This window comes from Saccostrea echinata, unplaced genomic scaffold (assembly GCF_033153115.1).
Source record: "Saccostrea echinata isolate AGI-Se365-2 ecotype Australia unplaced genomic scaffold, CSIRO_AGI_Sech_v1 ptg000062l, whole genome shotgun sequence".
Lineage (NCBI taxonomy): Eukaryota > Metazoa > Mollusca > Bivalvia > Ostreida > Ostreidae > Saccostrea > Saccostrea echinata.
In genome coordinates, this window is record NW_026889811.1 from 2276945 (window position 1) to 2296032 (window position 19088).

The 19088-nt window shown below is 33.0% G+C and overlaps 2 protein-coding genes and 1 long non-coding RNA gene across 3 annotated transcripts; 1 reads left to right on the plus strand and 2 right to left on the minus strand.

Moving 5' to 3' along the window:
* Positions 1-4559: 4559 nt before the first annotated feature.
* On the plus strand, positions 4560-6293 carry LOC133175284 (uncharacterized). Its single transcript, XM_061310381.1, has 3 exons — positions 4560-4614; positions 4702-4815; positions 5317-6293. The coding sequence occupies exons 1-3, from the start codon at positions 4560-4562 to the stop codon at positions 6291-6293; spliced, it is 1146 nt and encodes a 381-aa protein (XP_061166365.1).
* A 1918-nt stretch (positions 6294-8211) lies between these two features.
* Positions 8212-10517, minus strand: LOC133175416 (uncharacterized). Its single transcript, XR_009719278.1, has 2 exons — positions 9848-10517; positions 8212-8820 (listed from the first exon to the last, which is right to left on the minus strand). It is a non-coding gene; the product is annotated as an uncharacterized LOC133175416 (long non-coding RNA).
* Positions 10518-10635: 118 nt separating this feature from the next.
* On the minus strand, positions 10636-17778 carry LOC133175222 (uncharacterized). Its single transcript, XM_061310331.1, has 9 exons — positions 16724-17778; positions 16326-16632; positions 16099-16209; positions 15562-15753; positions 15078-15347; positions 12697-12932; positions 12448-12560; positions 11042-11102; positions 10636-10841 (listed from the first exon to the last, which is right to left on the minus strand). Exons 1-9 carry the CDS (start codon positions 17726-17728, stop codon positions 10740-10742), a joined length of 2397 nt encoding a protein of 798 aa, XP_061166315.1. The 5' UTR covers positions 17729-17778; the 3' UTR covers positions 10636-10739.
* Positions 17779-19088: the final 1310 nt, after the last annotated feature.

Genomic DNA, 19088 nt, shown 5'->3' on the forward strand with positions numbered 1-19088 from the left:
TCTAACATTGAGTATGTTTAAACTACTTACATGTATAAGTTCTAACATTGAGTATGTTTAAACTTATAAGTTCTAACATTGAGTATGTTTAAACTACTTATAAGTTTTAACATTGAGTATGTTTAAACTTATAAGTTCTAACATTACGTATGTTTAAACTTATAAGTTTGTAAGTATATTTTGATCAATATGGATCTATTTGAATAATGAAGAACTCAATAATTGACATTTTTTAAAATTGAAATCTGTCTATTTTTCAGTTTCATCATTCCAGATGTGTTTTATCTTTCCTTTTTATTTTTAAGAAATAAAAAAAATAAAAGATTATTATTAAACTCAGGTAATTCCCCTGAAAAAAAATGAAAGTTTATTATTAAACTCAGGTAATTCCCCAAAAACTGCACTGAAACCACAGAACACGTTTAGGCCTCAAGACAAACTGAGAACAGACTTGCATGTAAGTCAAAAATTTAGATGAATTTAACTTCTGAAATAATTTTAATATATAATCAAATAAAATTTTCCTCATTTTTTTTTGTATTATAATATTACACAAACATGCAATTTTTGAAGCACATACTTGAAATAAAACTCAAAATACCGAGAATCAAAATTTTGACTTAAGTCTATTCTCAGTTTATGGTCTTGGGACCTGGTGTAATTTATGCTTCATAATTCTCCTTTAAAGACTCATATGCTTTTGGTCAGGAGTGCAACAAAAATGTTGAAAGTATGATGATCAAATTAGAAATATTACGAAAAAAATTGATTAGTAATGTCTTTGGTTAACCTCAATTGCTAATAGTGTTTGTCACATGATTAAAATGTCATATAAAATATCCTTTTATGTTTAAATATATTTTAGCTAGTTTTGCGACATTAAAGAGGCTGGGGCCATTTTTAGACTATATTGATCTCCTTTAGAAGAAGAGCTTCATATGGAGATATAGAAAATGATCAAATTTTAAAACTAAATTTTTGAAATTTTTCTTTGCCAATTGATAGTTGACAGCTTAAGATATCATATCTAAAAAATTAAGTTAAATCTGGTGGTTAATTTGTGGTTTATTTGTTGACCCCCCAGCCTCCTTAATAGGGAATAATTCAAGATATAACGTCACGTTTAAACAATTTATGCGTTTTAACTATGAAGTATTAGGACTATTATTATTGCAAAATTTCGTTACATTTGAAGGTTGCCAAAACTGTAAGAATTTTTGTGTTATACGGTTTTCATTTCAAATTTTACTACAGTTGAGAGTGTAACAAAACTATTTATCAATGAACTTCTATCTTTACTAAAGCCTAAATATTGCAGAAAATGTTCGATACTGTTTGTTGTTGAAATCAGTATGTATATCAACACATTACAGATTATTTGAACATTTTACAGTCAATTCGCGGAATAGTTTTAATCACTAAAACATTTTTTAAAATATACATTACATTAGCTAATAATCTTATTTTGAAGTCAAAATATGAAAAACTTGGCGTAAATAATAAAAAAAATATCTAAACGACAAACTGCTTTACAAACTTTGAATAAGTTATTGTGTGTTATAATTTTTTAAACAATGTTTAAAAAAAAAACATCATATGTCAGGAGTGCATCAAAATAAAGTAATATAGGATCACATTAAAATGAAGTATTTTTTGTAAGAAAACACGCATCCCCCCACCCCACCCCTTTTCCTTCGAAAAATTGATTAAATGGCCGAAAAAGTAATTGGGGGATTTATTGTATCATATTTCTTTCATACTAAAAGTTTTCGAACCAGAATTGAAACACTTAATGTAATATAACAATCAAAAATCCTATTTTCTTTCACATATACAAGAAAAGAAAATCAAGGTTTAGGTCTAATCATCCCTGACACAAGTGTGAAGGATAAAGAACTATAATTATGTATTTTGTCTTTTAGGATGTAGTAATATTATATCTTTAAAATTCTTTCCTATACAAATATACATTTATTGACTGGGTTCAACGGCAACATGCATTTTGTCGGACCCATGCAAGAATCAAATTGTTTGCCAGAGGCTGTTAGGGGGTTTGAGGGGTTGGCAAAACGCATTTTGCCCGAGAACCCAGTCAATAATTTTTAAGATATTTTACTTCATTTGGACATATCTTTTGCTGACTTCCATGATGTAAATTTCGTTTACCCGCACTGCGGATTAAACTTCGGTCTTTCAGTAACTGTCGAAGACCAACAAAGGCAAATAAGATATATTTGATCCAGCCAGCAGAGTGACGTAAGCGGTCCAATATCTCATCGACAGGTGCAATATCACACTCTGTGGTCTAAAATTTTTTTTGGACAGCTCAAGAAAACAATAGAAATGTTAGACTTTTTAAAATATACATTTATTGAATGGGTTCTTGGGCAACGTGTTTTGTCGGACCCAAGAACCAAACCGTTTTCCTGATGCCGATAGGCAGAAGACAAACAGTTTGGTTCGAGGGGTCGACAAAACGCATTTTGCCCGAAAACACAGTCAATAAATGTTTTGTTATAACTTTTATTTATTTACTTATTTTTTCATTTTTATTATACGTGTATTTTTTTATTTAAACAATATTTTATTATGCATAATCATAATAGGATTGGACAGCAGACACTGCCTATATAAGTCCTCTCCATAATAAAAGGTCAAAGTCAAACATGTACAAGTAAATATTAGTTACATATCATTGAAAAAAAAATATATATATATATACATGTGTACATTCAAAAGAAAGACTTTTTTTTTAAAAAAAAAGACAAAATAAATATACGAAAATTAATTATAAGTGAGCTGATGATACAATATATGTTTGTAGTTAAACATGTATGACTAATAAAAATAATACAGGTATAAATGTGGAAGTTAATAAGAACACATAAAAAGGTGTTGGTTCTGTGATTTTACAATTTTTAAAAAAAAAAGAGAGAAAAAAAAATTATCATGCAAATCTCTTTGTAGATGTAATAAATTCATGAACAAGTTTAAATACTGCAATATTTTGGTTGTAAGTAAGGTTATTGTCTCCATTCAAAATAAGTTGTAAGGATAAAGGCATTGGTAATTGCAAAGTATTAAAGTTTTGCATAAGGTTCTGCCTTTGCAACAAACATTTTGGACATTTCATAAGAAAGTGAAATGATGTTTCTGATCTATACACGTACATGTCACAACTTTGATCTTCCCTTAAAAAATGAATAAATCAGCATTTAAATTACTAGCATTATTTCGCAATTGACAATGCAATATATTCATTTTACGACTTCCATTATTGTAATATTTCTTAGGTTTTAAGCAGTATATACTTTTTATGGCACTCTTAAATGATGAAAATGTAGGAAGACTTCGAATATTAAAAGAATAAAAACATTCCACAGTCTTATAGTTGAAGGAAGGAAACTTTTCATAAATGAAGTTGTTTTGGCTTGCGGAATACGAAATGTAAGCTTGTCCTGATTCCTTAAGGGATAAGAATTCTGTGGTAAAATGCGTTGTTGTGATAAATCTTGCAAATACTGGGGAGCTAATCCATACACTATTTATGAAATAACACTAGTTTATGTATTTTTCTTCTTATTTCAAGTGTATCACATGTATTTTTTACTGACTTCCATACCAAGGAATGCAAATAAGATTAAGTTGATCCCGCTCAACGTGTGACGTAATCGGTCCAATACTGTAAACCAACTATTATTCGCCACAACTTTTATTCGCGATTCTTCAGTAAAGAATTCATCCGCGACTACTAATTTTCGCGACTGAGGCAACATTGTACATAAATACAAAGGTGAATAATTGGTTCGCGACGATAATTATTCGCGAGTAAAAGAATATTTCTCGCTCGCTCGCGAATAAAAGTTGGTTTACAGTATCTCATCGGCAGGTCCAATATCGCACTCTGCGGTCAAACATCGATTTTTTCATGACCGATCGATAAAACATTAGAAATGTTAGACTTTTTATGTATAGAGTTTATATAGGAGCTAATTTTTAAAGGTGTAAGAATATAAATTACTGAAAGTTTCTTTTTTTTCAAATAAAATTCTATTTACCAAAGTTTTATCTCTTTTTGTGAATTTTTAAGAATAAAAATGATTTTTATTCCTTAAGGTATCGTTGTTCTAGAGGACACAGGTTTTTCGCTTTTCGGGGATTTTTTTATTAATTAAAGGTATTCGATAAATACCGTATTCTGATTAGAATATATTACGAACGGTTATTGAATTTCTTGAAGAAGAAGATGTTATGTGTGAGAAATAGATACTTTTTTTCAGTTTCAAATTCATTTCTTTTTCTTGATGATAATTTGATTCCCAAAAACCTAATAAAAACCACAAAACCATCAAACATGCTTCGACTGAAATAATAAGCGGACCTATATATGGATCCACATGATCACAGCAACATTAAATTGTTGATATTATCATAAGTAATATAGCACATGTATAGTACAAACATGTATAATCCCTTCTATCTTCAATACTGGTAGTTAGAGATAAGAAGTTAACTCATTATTTCTCCACGTAAAGTCACGCGATTGCGCTGAAGTAAAAATGGGAATAACAAATTCAATAAAAACAGTGATATCAACTTTACTGATAGTCCAAGGTAATACATGCACTATCTGTTAGGGTTATAAAATAAGCATGGTACCGTTATCGTAATAATTCCATTCTCATTTGTTTGATATTACAGCATATTTGGTATATGGGAAAACATACTCAGAATGCTTACAGGATGTAGAAAACGGCGTTTGTCAGAGATATTCCCACATCACAATTTGTACCAATGACGGCGTCGTCCATAACGGTTAGTTTGCAAGATCATTTGTTCACAAACCTGTCAAAGTTGATAATTTTAATGCAATCACTTATTAACAGTCTAGAATTAATTAACCCTCTCTTAAAACCATTATATAAGGAAATATTTTATCAAGAATCTGAGTGATCATAACATTAACTCAAATTTTAAAGAAAATATTTACATTTGTCATGTTTTGTCAGCAATAACCAGTAAAATCCGAAGGTATAATATTATTATCTTCACAACCCCTTCGTCCATCGTGCCCTCTGAACTCTGAACTACCAGTATTTCTTTTGCTTCCTTATTTGGTTATTATTTCGCCAGAAGATGTGGCTTATATTCAAATCAGATTTATAAATTACATATACATGGATGGGGGATGATGATCTGAGTTGGTTGTATAGGATTCACAAAATTCGCTGATATGCATAAAGTGCACATCTACATGTACCTTTTCTTTCCGCACAGCCATTGCTATTATTATATAAATGACATTTTTCTTTACAGGTGTATGTGATTATCAAAGGGCCATTTGTGATGCCTTCTATAACCGTCACATTTCTCTCACAGTAACGGGGACCGGAGCGAATGGTGTCTGCAACTTCACCCATCATATCACCTCTACGTCTCCTCGCCCTCTCTCCAGTGTAGAGACAAATCTATACCGAGCCATCGCAAATGGTATAGATAGTCGACTCCTACGGACGCAGTCAGCAGGGACAGAAGTTTCAGAAGCCATTAAAATCTTCTCCAAACAGGATCACGTCCATAAAGTCTATATCAGAAATTCAGATTGTTGGGCTCATGACCTTGACCTTACATGTATCTCACCTTGGAACAGCAATGGCCACAACCGTAAAGCGGGGACGCTGATTTCTCCTCGGCATGCTATCTGGGCCAGACACTACAACATGCCAATTAATACGACATTACGCTTTGTTGATCTGAACAATAAGGTTGTGGAACGAAAGATTATCAAAATCCACGCTCTTCCAGTTCCAGCTCATATGAACTATCATAGCGGGTATGACATGATGATTGGACTCCTAGATCAAGACGTTCCGTCCTCCATTACTTTTGCAAAGGTCCTTCCCAGAAATTTCACGGAGATATATGGTTCCCATGTGAATCACGTCCTTCCAGTTCTGAGTACTGATTACGAAGAGAAGGCTCTAGTAGACGATCTCCGTATGATGCACGGCAAAATGGTCACCCTTACTGTGCCAAATTTATCATATCGCCACGCTTTCTATGAGAGTAAAATTGTTGGAGACAGTGGAAATCCCAGCTTCTTTGTAATCGACAACCAGTTAGTGTTCTTGTTTGTCTTCACTTACGGTGGAGCTGGTGCAGGCACTTCCGTTCAATTTCATTATGACGACGTCAATCACGTGATGAAGAATCTTGGTGGCGGGTACGCTTTAACCGAGATCGATTTGTCCAGCTATGCTAATGACTTACAAATCACGAATATATTTGGATGAAAATTGCTTTAATAAAAATCTTTGAATAAAATACGCATTATTCATGTACAAAAAATACATTTAAATTATTTACCGATCATGACAAGGAGCACACGGCGGGTGTGACTGGTCGGCAGGGGATGCTCACTCCCCCATGGCACCTGACCCCACCTGCTTTTGGAGGTCCGTGTTTGTACTGTTTTAATAGACTTTGAGCTTGAATACTGTTCGTTATCTCTATATTTCATATATGCGTACAATATATGTACACACTACTTTCCTTCACCTCTCTTACTCCTGTCATCTAGTATATAAAGCCTCATTACTCTTCAATTCTTCCTGTTTAAGACTGCACCTAAGATGTGCAATCTGGCCCCAGGATCATCGAACAGACTTAAAACTTAATTCAAATTTTCTATCGCCTGTAAAATGTTTATTAATTATGGAATCAATCTTATATATATTTGCAGATAACAACACTTTTGTAAAGCTTTATTGAAGAATATTTTAATTTTAATCCGCTCGACTTCTACAATATTTTGGTACACCATAAAGATTTTGACTTAAGCCTAAGATGTTTCATGATCCCGGGGCCTGATCTTTCCAAGTCTTTCTTAGTGTAACATAATCACGTTAATATTTACCGTTTCCCTTTGGAGACTACGTTACCGATGTAACAAAGTTCATTATTTGTTGGTTTGTTTTACGTACGTTCGAACTTTTTCGTCAGTGGAAGGCACTTGTGGCCAATTAGCAAATTTTTCGAACCAGCACCTACTGCAGAGCCTAACATTAAGTTGTAAACTGAAAATTGCAGACTTTTTAAAATTCTTCTGGTAACGAATCACTAACACGTGAAGAATAAAAATACACAATTATTTCATCTAATTCAATTTCATTATTCATTTTAGCTTTGAGGGTTGAGGAATCATATTTCTATTTGATTGTCACACTTTATGTTGTATAAATGCTATTCTAATTCTATCGCAGTCTTAATATAAGTGGATTTTTTTTTCTTTGCATGCAAATGCATGAACTTTCATGCTAGTATGCAAACTTTTAGCATATATTTATATCTTTAATGATGCTTTAGTTAGCGACACATGCGTTCCTGGGAACTCTAAGTTTTCCTACAAAATTAATTCAGAGCATGCCTGCGGAAAACTCGCTTTATCCCACCATTTAAGATAGTCTGATCCTCGGGCTCTGAAAATCAGCTTTTAAGTAATTGAAAATGCTCACAAAAATGTCTCGGATTTCACATAGTAATGTGAATTTACACATGGAATTTCTTCAAAGTCGTCATTATAGTTAATCATATTATATAGGGAAACTTATCAAATCTCAAATATATTCTCAGGAAATGCAAATAAAAACACCAGTTATGCATTTTTTAATTGAAAATTGATCAACAAATATAATTTAGGATAGAAAAATATAGGTATCCAGGCATTTGGAGAAAACTGCATCTTTTTTATGCCTGTACAGTATTTTAGTTCTTCTTTTTTTTTTTTTTACTTCAATTGCTATATAATACATAGTGTAAAAAGCTTGTGCTATCATTGTCAGACATCACATATCACATCTAATTTCATATCATGCTAATAAGCAGTGGTATCTAATGCTAGACTAAAGGAAATTCGATTTCTCTAGAAATGAATTCTTTTTTTCCCTTTTATAAATTATTGGGTACAAATGTCAACTTTTTACAAGACTGTTTCTAAGACTTCAAAGAACCTTGAATCATATTAAGATGCATAAAATGAAAATTGTTGCATGAAAAGATCTTAATTTCAAGCTTCATTTTGAGACTTTTTAAATAAATAATAATTTAAGAGTTATCCTTCCTGGCTGAGGATTGGATATCCTTAATTTACAGTTTTTTACCTGGACAATTATGAATGTTCCTATTAGCTTTCACAAAGACGTACAACAGAGACATGTGATAAACAATTTTATTCTAAAAACTGTAAATACGAAACAAATGAAAATGATGTTGATCTGGAATGTATGATTGGAAACTGGATAGCACGATATAGTTTAACCCTGCTAAATACAAAAAGTTATCCAAATGTAGTTGTTAATTTTACAAAAAATTAATTCTCCAGTTGTGTAATATCTCATTTAAATATGATGTTACACTCAAACATAATCCAAAAGAACAATTCTTGGAAGTATTTCTATTAATAAACATTTTTACTGGTTTTATTCAATGCACAAGATACCAATATTTATGGTAACATGAACATCAACAAATAAAAATAAAAATACCGTCGACCAGCGACTCCTTAAAGATAATTAAAAATGCTGTTTATCAATTAAAATAGATAATGTACAGTGATTAAAAATGATAAACTTATCAACAAATTTCCTAAAATAAACATCATCACAGTAATATGAGTATATACCAATCACAGATACCCTTTTCCATCAAGAACGTACAAGTATTTAGTGATTAAAGTTTTTAACAATTCTGTTCTTTTTGTTACCAAGTGATAAGACTTGTGTGAGTTCACTACATTTATTGTAAACCAAAGGCAGCAGTGATCTAAAAAGAACAAATTACAAATAGTAAACAACAATTATAAAGTATGTACAAAGTGTATATAGAATGATGGTTCATGATGTTAACCTTAATAAACCAGTAGTTCACCTAAATAATGTGTGTGCACAACTCTTGAACAAACTACTCAACACTGAAGTCATATGTAAGCATATATAGTGAGACCTACACTACATATAACACATGGTACTATTATGTACTCACGAGAAAGTGTTAACACTAATATGTTCAAACTGGTCAACTTAATATGGCACAGATACTGACTTTTATGATATACAATTGTCCTAAGACCTAGCTTGACTGCTTCAAGTAATAATATACATAGTCGCTACCAATAAGCAGACCTCTACATGTATTCAGTCAAGAAAAGTAATAGACTTATCCATTATTCATATTTACCATCAAACTGATATATCATATCTGGGTCACAAGTCAAAGTTTACAAAGACAAGTTATTCCCTCATTATAATGAACAGAAATTACATTAAAAATGCAAGGAAATCATGAACATTTACTACATCATGAAATCTTATTCATACAATCTATTCTACATTTCAATTACCTTGAATCACTATTTTATGCATGCAAATGAAAACAACTTATCGGTAAACAAACAGGAAACAAACATCGCCTACTAAAATCAGAACCTCGACCTAGTTCCGAACTGAGGAAACGATAGTTCCGGAATACTACATAAAAATTTCACAAGATCGGGTCCATTAGTGAATATTACACTATAACTAGAAATAAAGTTGTGAAAACCTCATTATTATGCATAACTATATTCAAGAAGTGTATTACATAATTACCTACTTAATAATTCTATCAATTCTATCGACTTGTATGAACTACTGAAACAACACACATGTTGCATTGGCGGGAAATAAGTTCACCGAATACACAACTCATGTACAAATAATGTACAAATCATGAAATGCACAGAAATACACGATTATAATGATTTACATAAATGCAAACTAGATAACAAGTTGTAAATATACATAATACACACCTGTATGACAGCAAGGGATTTGATCTCAAGAAATGAAGTGCAGTAAAGGACTTCAGTGTACTCCAGGCTGCAGCGTAATAACTAATGACGTCAGCCTTGGCTGTCCGAAAAATACTTAAAATCACATTCTGATAAATTTGGAAAATTGATATAAAAATAATCAATTTGCACTTGTCTATATTTTTTTTAGTTATGATTTAAGGTTCACTGTCCTCTGATAAGAAAGATAACTCTCAGTTTGGTAAATAACTTCTATTCCTTTATAATATTGTTGCAAGGGCCATTTTTGTCCCCAGCAGATACATTGCTCAAAATGTGCAATTTAATTTGAAATTAGATTTTTGAAGTGTTAAAGCAAATTTTTAGACATGTATGATCATGCAACAGGGGGATGATGGATCTTAAATTGGACATCCCTTATTACCAAATTAAGACAATATAGCAATATATACAGTGGTTTCTGAGGGTAAAATACCTACAGATATCAAGCAGTAAGCAAAACTATTAGTGCTTTGAATATGCACAGTCCGCTGGTTAAAAAAAAATATATAGTTGTAGATTGAAAATATTCTTTCTTTTTTTTTCAATACAATATACATGTATAACAGGACAATCATTTTGCCAGATAAAATTATATCCTGATGATATTTACTGATATGGCACACACAAAAAATAAAAATATATATATATATTCAAGGCAAGATTCTAAAACCTAGAAAATAAATGCACGGGCAAGATTTTCTTAATGAATGTATGTACATATGTGTACATCTAAATCTGTTCCTGAGCTGATGACTCTTCTTTTGAGTACTCTCCCATAAATACTCTCCTACATTTGTATGACTAATCTCCTACTGTATAAATACTCTCTGATGAGTACTCTCCTATGATTTTACACTACTGTATCGTCCAAGGCAAATGTGAACTGAGCCAATGTTGATAAATCCTTTATCTTCAGCATCTCATTCAGAGTTTTATAGAAGTAATCTGGGGACTGAAATCATATGGATATAGGTATTTAATAAAATTGAATGATAAAGTCTGAACATTTCTGTAGTGCTAAAATGATTTTGATTTCTAAAGGTGACAAATATCTGAGTATCACAAACTACTTATGAGTCAAAAGAATCAATCTGATGTAAAATCATTCAAATTTTAGTCCATTTTTTACTGTGTCATTCTGTCTTAATTTACCTCCTGCCTTAGAACCTGAAGAAAGGCTATCTCTGTTCCAGTCAGCTTAGAAAACTTGGAGCTACAAAAGACAATCCTTTTTTACCATTTGTACTCCTTTATATTTTATTTTTCATTCTAAATTTGATTCATTTATGCAAATTTATATATCTGACAATTTAAATATAAGGACCATATCTACCTTCACCTATTACCACAAGACAATTAGTCTTATTAAGGTCTATGCAATTACCTGTACATTTATCAATACACAAAGCTTCATTATAGGGATGTCTAAATAAATTCTATGTTTTACACTATTCCTCTAAATAATCATTTCAAGAACAATTCAGAAAAAAACTTTACATGGAAAGAGGAGAAAGTGACACCATAAAATCCATTACAGGGTTACACTGTGAGTATTTTTTTTTAAAATAGAGGTTCATGGACCATCTGAAAAGAATTATAACTCTCATTGGCATTACTGACTATCATTCCTTTATAAAAGTGTCTAGTAAAAGGATATTTCTGTGAAAATCATTAATGTGTTTATGTTTGTTGATAAAATTTCATTGCTTAGTTTGTTGTAGTATTACACTAGAAAGGGGATCGAAGCTGATTAAACAGGCATTTGTTTGAATTCCTTGTTGCTTTTTTTCTTCCACCTTCATAATGTTTACAAACAAAAATAAAAAGTATAGAATTTTATTTATGGTGGCATATATAGATTTTTTTGTTTTTCTCAATAAAAGAATTTCATGTTTCGAAATTAGATTCCATCAGTACAATTTTCAGATCCTATTTTGAAGAAAATTTCCAAGAATACAGTTGAACTTTGGTATCTGAAACACTGATGTCTCGAATACCATGGTTATGTCAAAGTGATTGGAAGTCCCAATTGCTAATTCTTTAAGTATTTTACCCTCAATATCTTGAACCCTCGGATATCTCAAAGTTTTTCCTTGGTCCCATCGAGTTCGAGATAACAAGGTTTGACTGTATTAATTTCTTTTATCAAAATTCCTGTACATCGTTTGTTGTTTACCTGGGGTAGTTTGTGGTGGTTATTTGTGGTTTACCTGGAGAGGAGGGGGTAGATTTGAGTTAACCTAAGACATGATTTTGAAGTCAAGTGAAAAAAGTGGAAATAGTGGAATTCTGCTTTCAAGTGGATAAAAAAGCAAGCCTGTAACTTGTAGAGTTTGTACTGGTTATTCACAGTTAACCTGCAACGTTTTTGGTGGTTGTGATTACCTGGGCAATTTGTGGTGGTTATTTGTGATTTGTGGTGGTTATTTGTTGTTTGTGGTGGTTATTTGTTGTTTGTGGTGGTTATTTGTGATTTGTGGTGGTTATTTGTGATTTGTGATGGTTATTTGTGATTTGTGGTGGTTATTTGTGATTTGTGGTGGTTGTTTGTAGTTTACCTGGGAAGCTTGTGGTGGTTGATCCATCTGAGAACATCACTTTCCGTCCACCTTTTTACCACCTCTGAAGCCTGGACCTTAACCACTTTGCCACTAGAGGACTCTGGTGTCTTCTAAAATGATGAACAGGATTTACATCAGAGTGTTAAAGTAGGCAGAATATAATATACATGTACATGTATATAGATTTAAGCCTCATCATCTCAAATATGGTAAAATATTATTTAGAATGTGTTTTATTATGTGTACCTCTGTATGGACTTGAGCTGTATGAGGAATGATGGGCTTCTCAGGAACAGCCCTTTTCTGTCTGGTAAGGATTTCTTTTACTAAGGCACTAATCTTACTCTCAAAAGGATACTTGTCTGTGAACTCAAAAAACAGCTTAGAACCAATAATAAAACCCAACCACTCCCTAGCTTGGTAGTTTCTCTCCATTTTAAGTGGAATTATTGGTTTCCTCAGCTGAAAAGCATACTCTGCCTCTGAAAAGGTACAGAGGGCATTTACTGATCACAGTAATTCATAACTATCAAGTAGTCAAAAAGGTACAGAGGGCATTTACTGATCACAGTAAGTCATAACTATCAAATAGTCAAAAAGGTACAGAGGGCATTTACTGATCACAGTAAGTCATAACTATCAAATAGTCAAAAGGTACAGAGGGCGTTTACTGATCAGAGTAAGTCATAACAATCAAATAGCCAAAAAGGTACAGAGGGCATTTACTGATCACAGTAAGTCATAACTATCAAAATAGTCAAAAGGTACAGAGGGCGTTTACTGATCACAGTAAGTCATACCTATCAAATAGCCAAAAAGGTACAGAGGGCATTTTCTGATCACAGTAAGTCATATCAAATAGCCAAAAAGGTACAGAGGGCATTTACTGATCAAATAGTCAAAAAGGTACAGAGGGCATTTACTGATCACAGTAAGTCATAACTATCAAATAGTCAAAAAGGTACAGAGGGTGTTTACTGATCACAGTAAGTCATAACTATCAAGTAGCCAAAAAGGTACAGAGGGCATTTACTGATTACAGTAAGTCATAACAATCAAATAGCCAAAAAGGTACAGAGGGCATTTACTGATCACAGTAAGTCATAACTATCAAATAGCCAAAAAGGTACAGAGGGCATTTGCTGATCACAGTAAGTCATAACTATCAAGTAGTCAAAAAGAGGGCATTTACCGATCACAGTAAGTCATAACTATCAAATAGTCAAAAAGGTACAGAGGGCGTTTACTGATCACAGTAAGTCATAACTATCAAATAGCGAAAAAGGTACAGAGGGCATTTGCTGATCACAGTAAGTCATATCAAATAGACAAAAAGGTACAGAGGGCATTTACTGATCACAGTAAGTCATAACAATCAAATAGTCAAAAAGGTACAGAGGGCGTTTACTGATCACAGTAAGTCATAACTATCAAATAGTCAAAAAGGTACAGAGGGCGTTTACTGATCACAGTAAGTCATAACAATCAAATAGTCAAAAAGGTACAGAGGGCGTTTACTGATCACAGTAAGTCATAACAATCAAATAGCCAAAAAGGTACAGAGGGCGTTTACTGATCACAGTAAGTCATAACAATCAAATAGTCAAAAAGGTACAGAGGGCGTTTACTGATCACAGTAAGTCATAACAATCAAATAGTCAAAAAGGTACAGAGGGCGTTTACTGATCACAGTAAGTCATAACAATCAAATAGTCAAAAAGGTACAGAGGGCGTTTACTGATCACAGTAAGTCATAACTATCAAATAGTCAAAAAGGTACAGAGGGCGTTTACTGATCACAGTAAGTCATAACAATCAAATAGTCAAAAAGGTACAGAGGGCGTTTACTGATCACAGTAAGTCATAACTATCAAATAGTCAAAAAGGTAGAGGGCATTTACTGATCACAGTAAGTCATAACAATCAAATAGTCAAAAAGGTACAGAGGGCGTTTACTGATCACAGTAAGTCATAACTATCAAATAGTCAAAAAGGTACAGAGGGCGTTTATTGATCACAGTAAGTCATAACTATCAAATAGTCAAAATGGTACAGAGGGCATTTACTGATCACAGTAAGTCATACCTATCAAGTAGTCAAAAAGGTACAGAGGGCGTTTACTGATCACAGTAAGTCATAACTATCAAAAAGTCAAAAAGGTACAGAGGGCGTTTATTGATCACAGTAAGTCATAACTATCAAATAGCAAAAAAGGTACAGAGGGCGTTTACTGATCCCAGTAAGTCATAACTATCAAATAGCCAAAAAGGTACAGAGAGCATTTACTGATCACAGTAAGTCATATCTATCAAATAGTCAAAAAGGTACAGAGGGCATTCATTGATCACAGTAAGTCATAACTATCAAATAGCCAAAAAGGTACAGAGGGCATTCATTGATCACAGTAAGTCATAACTATCAAGTAGTCAAAAAGAATATTATTTGATACTTATATTACCTCCTCTTATTTCTCAATAACACTGTATTTATCTTAAGACATATTTGCATGAAAAATAGTTTGAACAACTTGTTTCAAAGTATTAAAAAAATAATAAATGAACTCCTTTTTTTAAAGAAATTATCATACTTTAATGCAAAATACTACTAGGTAACTGATGTCAACTGACCTGCTCTACAGTTTGGACTGTCATAGTACTTTTTGGAGTAACAAATCAAAATAATATCAGCTCTTTCCACGGCTTTAGCCATGGCATTAAGAGTAGAACCCTGCATATCATCGATATCCATCCAGCATTTGATCCCGTTCTCCTGCAGGCTGTCACGAATTTTCTTGATTATTTTCTGATTGGCCCATTGGTAGCTGATCATCACATGACCTCTGTGAGAACCAGCTGACTCCGATGTCACTTCCTTCTCATCTCTCCTGTATTGATTACCTGATGTCAAATATATATAAATGTTGTACCTGTGGTATTGTATTTAACCAGTTCAATTTGCTAGCTTCAGAGCTTAACAATCAAGAGTTCATTGGAAAGCAGAATTTTGCAAAATTGAATTGAAAGATTAATATATGTACAAAAAAGTTTTGCAGCAAGAAGAACATATCAGAGCTGATACATACACAAAGGATATGATCATCAAACTCATTACCTAGTTCCTTATATTTGTCTACAGAGCTGAGCTTTTCTCTCATATTCCAAAGGGCCCCACTACAGGCATTCTTGATTTTCTTTGTTGAGGACGTGTGGAAGTCAATAAAAGTTTTCATGACAGCATCATCCTTTATCATGATATCCTGGTTTTCTTTGTCAAAAGACAACATCCACAGTGCACCCAGAGCCTCTGTGTAAAAAAAAAATCCCGAAGAATTTTATTTTAACCTTTTAACATATACATGTATTAAAACCATTTGATCTTACTCTGTAAAATTATTCATACAAGACTTCTACAATTCACAACAAAGTCATGGTATTTAATTAAACTTCAAATTTCAAGTTCACAAAAAATCTATTACATTTACATGGTAATTCTCTTTGCTTATTTATCACCTCAACACCATAACATATCCTCTCCAATAACATAATTCACTATTTTTAACAGTCTCATAATTATTTCATCACATCCTTACCTATCTCAATATCATGACATATATCTTTATCAAATCTCAGTATTATTGCCCATCATTACCTATCTGTTCATTTTCATATTTGGACTGAGCTAACGACACCAGTACTGGCAGGGAACCCTGGGCAACCAAAGACTTCTTGTTAACATCATTTCTGGCAATTCTCCTTATAGCTTTAAACAGAAATCAAACACAGTATTAAAAAAAATTACTGCAATATTAACCAGTAATGTCCTTACTTAATATTTTTCATTGTAATTGGATGAAGAGTTAAAAATAAAATAAGTACTTCTTGCCAACTCCCAGGCAGCCCACCCTTTACATCTTCTATGTCTGTCTTCCATTGATGACTTCAAACATGTCAACAGGAAGGTAAAGAATTCTCCGTGACTCTCTAAATACTTCGCTTCTGTTTCATCCACCAGATCTGCCAGCGTGGCCAGTGTGGACAGGAGGACTCTTTCCTTGGTAGATTTAAGGTACGGTAGGAGCACTTCCACAAAGCCGTGATCCCGCAGCTCAGAGATACTGCTCTCTGCCTGGGCAATGTTGTGGATTATTGACAAGTAAGAGGTAAGAATTTTAGCATCTTTTTCCTGTAGAAATAAGATTAAATCATTAATCTTGTTTCCCTATGAAACAAATCTTGATGTATCATTTACAAACAGACATGCTCTGATTACTCACCAACATATTGTCCTGTAAATGACTTTCCCTTAGTCTCTGTAAAGCCTCGCAGATCTGAGGCAAGAATTCCCCATGTTCCACCAGTAAGTGTGCAAAATTAGGATTAATATCAGTAAAGTTAATCATCACAATGGCCGAGTTAACGAGGGGAATCCAGATCCCCTGAATCAACTTACTGTCCTCCGTATAATACCCCTTCCTTACACAGTAAACAATCACGTCACAAACAGTCTTCACACCCCCAAGCTCCACAAAAACTGCACCTTGTTCTTGTTTGAATGCAACATTAATTTCTAAGCTAGTCTTACTCAAAGCAAAGTGACATTTTTGTAACTGAAATGTTGCACTTTTGAAAGCTTGGTTGAAGGTTCCTTTTTCATTCAAATGTCCTTCAAGGTCTGAAAGAATCTCCAGATTGGTTTTAATTGACTTCATTGTCTTTGTTTTGATAGCCTGGATCTCCTCCTCAGTGAGCTTTTTATTTTTTTCCTCAGTCTCTTCTTTCTGGCTTTCATTGCTGTCTTTTGTCTGGTTTTCTGGAGGTTTGGGGGGCTCAGACACTTCCTGTGTTATGGTGCTGTCTTTTGTCTGATTTTCTCGAGGTTTGGGGGGATCAGACACTTCCTGTGTTATGGTGCTGTCTTTTGTCTGGTTTTCTGGAGGTTTGGGGGGATCAGACACTTCCTGTATTATGGTGTTGGTATCATTAAGCTGTGATTGATTTTTCTCCCCACTAAATGCTGATATCTTAGACACCCCAGTTTCCTTAACTTCAGCCTTTTCTTTTTTCATGTCGGACAAATTCATTTCTTCTTCTATGTCTTCCATCACCAATTTCTGTGTATCAGAAGCTGATTTATTCCCTTGAATTTCCAGTTTGTCAGAAGCTGTGTGCTTGTTTTTTGGAGATGAATCTCCTTTTGAGATTTTTCCATTTAAGGAAGAGGTGAATGTTTGACTGTTGGTCACTACAGTCTTACCTCTAATAGAAATCCCAGATCCCATCAGACAGTCTGCTGTTCAAAGTCCATTTTTAGGTAATGGTAATTTCAATCCAGTTGAGAATCTTTCAAAGGAATTTAAAAAAAAACATATTTTAATCATTTGAGCCTATTATTTGAAACAAGACTTTATTAAAGAGCATCAATGGCTTCTCCAAGTCTGAACATGTATGTGGCAATGTATAATCTACCTGTAAAATAATCAATTGTCTCTGAGGGATGATTTTTATATTCCAGCCTAAAATAAAACTTTGATTTTGGAACCATGTTCATTAATATTCTTGCGTACAAGTACTGATTATTGCTTTGGTTTGGCATAGTGTTGCAAACTTGCTTTAATCACTATTATTAATGAATCGATAGAGGTCTAGAGAATAGTCGATGGGGGAGAAAATTAAATATAAAGCATCATAACATAAACTGCATGAAAAACAGTTGGTTCCTCACTACCAAATAGTAAAATTCCTATTTAAAAGAAAACAATAATATTTATATTAAAAATCAAAAAAAAAAAAAAAAGAAGAAAAAACAACTTTTTCACACAATCACCGGATTGCATAATCGTGTTTATTTACCTTATCAACACGTCCAACGTGAAGCAGCGTGCCCATAAACGACTGCTGAAGGTGAAATTCAGTCTTCCTTCGAAATCTTTCAGTCCAAATGATAATTTTTAACGATCAATGCATAGTACTGGGATGTTGTCACAGTCACTGTCACGACTGTGTTGTTTTTGTTTATTCTACAAAGGGAGGTTATTAGGAGCGTGATACCCGAACCCGATTCAATAAAACGCGGTGGCACATGGGTCAACTGTCCTTTAAGTTTTTATACTGTTTTATCGATATTTTCATTTTTAAAAATACATATAATATATACGTTTTTTATTAAAGGTAGTAAGTATTTTTATTTGCTGAAAATGTTGATTTTTTCAGTAAATTAAAGTATATTACGGTTAGCATCTATTATATAAAAAAAAGGTATTACATATTATTATTCACTGATAATATTGATCAAAAGTACATATATGACGTACATGTAAATACAGAGTATTTATTATTGGTATAACTATTTTTATTTTCTGAAAAACATCGATAAAGACCCGTTCTTAGACTTCTGTCTTTTTCTTTATATTAGCACATGTACATGTTTAATCATATTGTTGCGTTTACCAGCTGTTTATAAACAGTGTCATATTCTACAGGTTAATTCTACAACACAGCAATCTCGGATTTACCTGATCAATACATAGTGCTCACGGCAATTGTGATAGGTCGACAGGGGATGCTTACTCCTCCCAGGCACATGATCCAAATCTCTGGAACTTCAAGGGGTCCGTGTTTTATGCCCTGTTCACAGACTTG

Coding starts and splice junctions, on each gene's coding strand:
- LOC133175284 (XM_061310381.1), top strand. CDS start 4,560: ATGGGAATAACAAATTCAATAAAAACAGTGATATCAACTTTACTGATA. Junction 4,615..4,701: donor AACTTTACTGATAGTCCAAG/GTAATACATGCA, acceptor TTGATATTACAG/CATATTTGGTATATGGGAAA. Junction 4,816..5,316: donor TGACGGCGTCGTCCATAACG/GTTAGTTTGCAA, acceptor TTTTCTTTACAG/GTGTATGTGATTATCAAAGG.
- LOC133175222 (XM_061310331.1), bottom strand. CDS start 17,728: ATGGGATCTGGGATTTCTATTAGAGGTAAGACTGTAGTGACCAACAGT. Junction 15,754..16,098: donor ATATGAAAATGAACAGATAG/GTAATGATGGGC, acceptor TTTTTTACACAG/AGGCTCTGGGTGCACTGTGG. Junction 11,103..12,447: donor AACCACCACAAGCTTCCCAG/GTAAACTACAAA, acceptor TGTCTTTTGTAG/CTCCAAGTTTTCTAAGCTGA.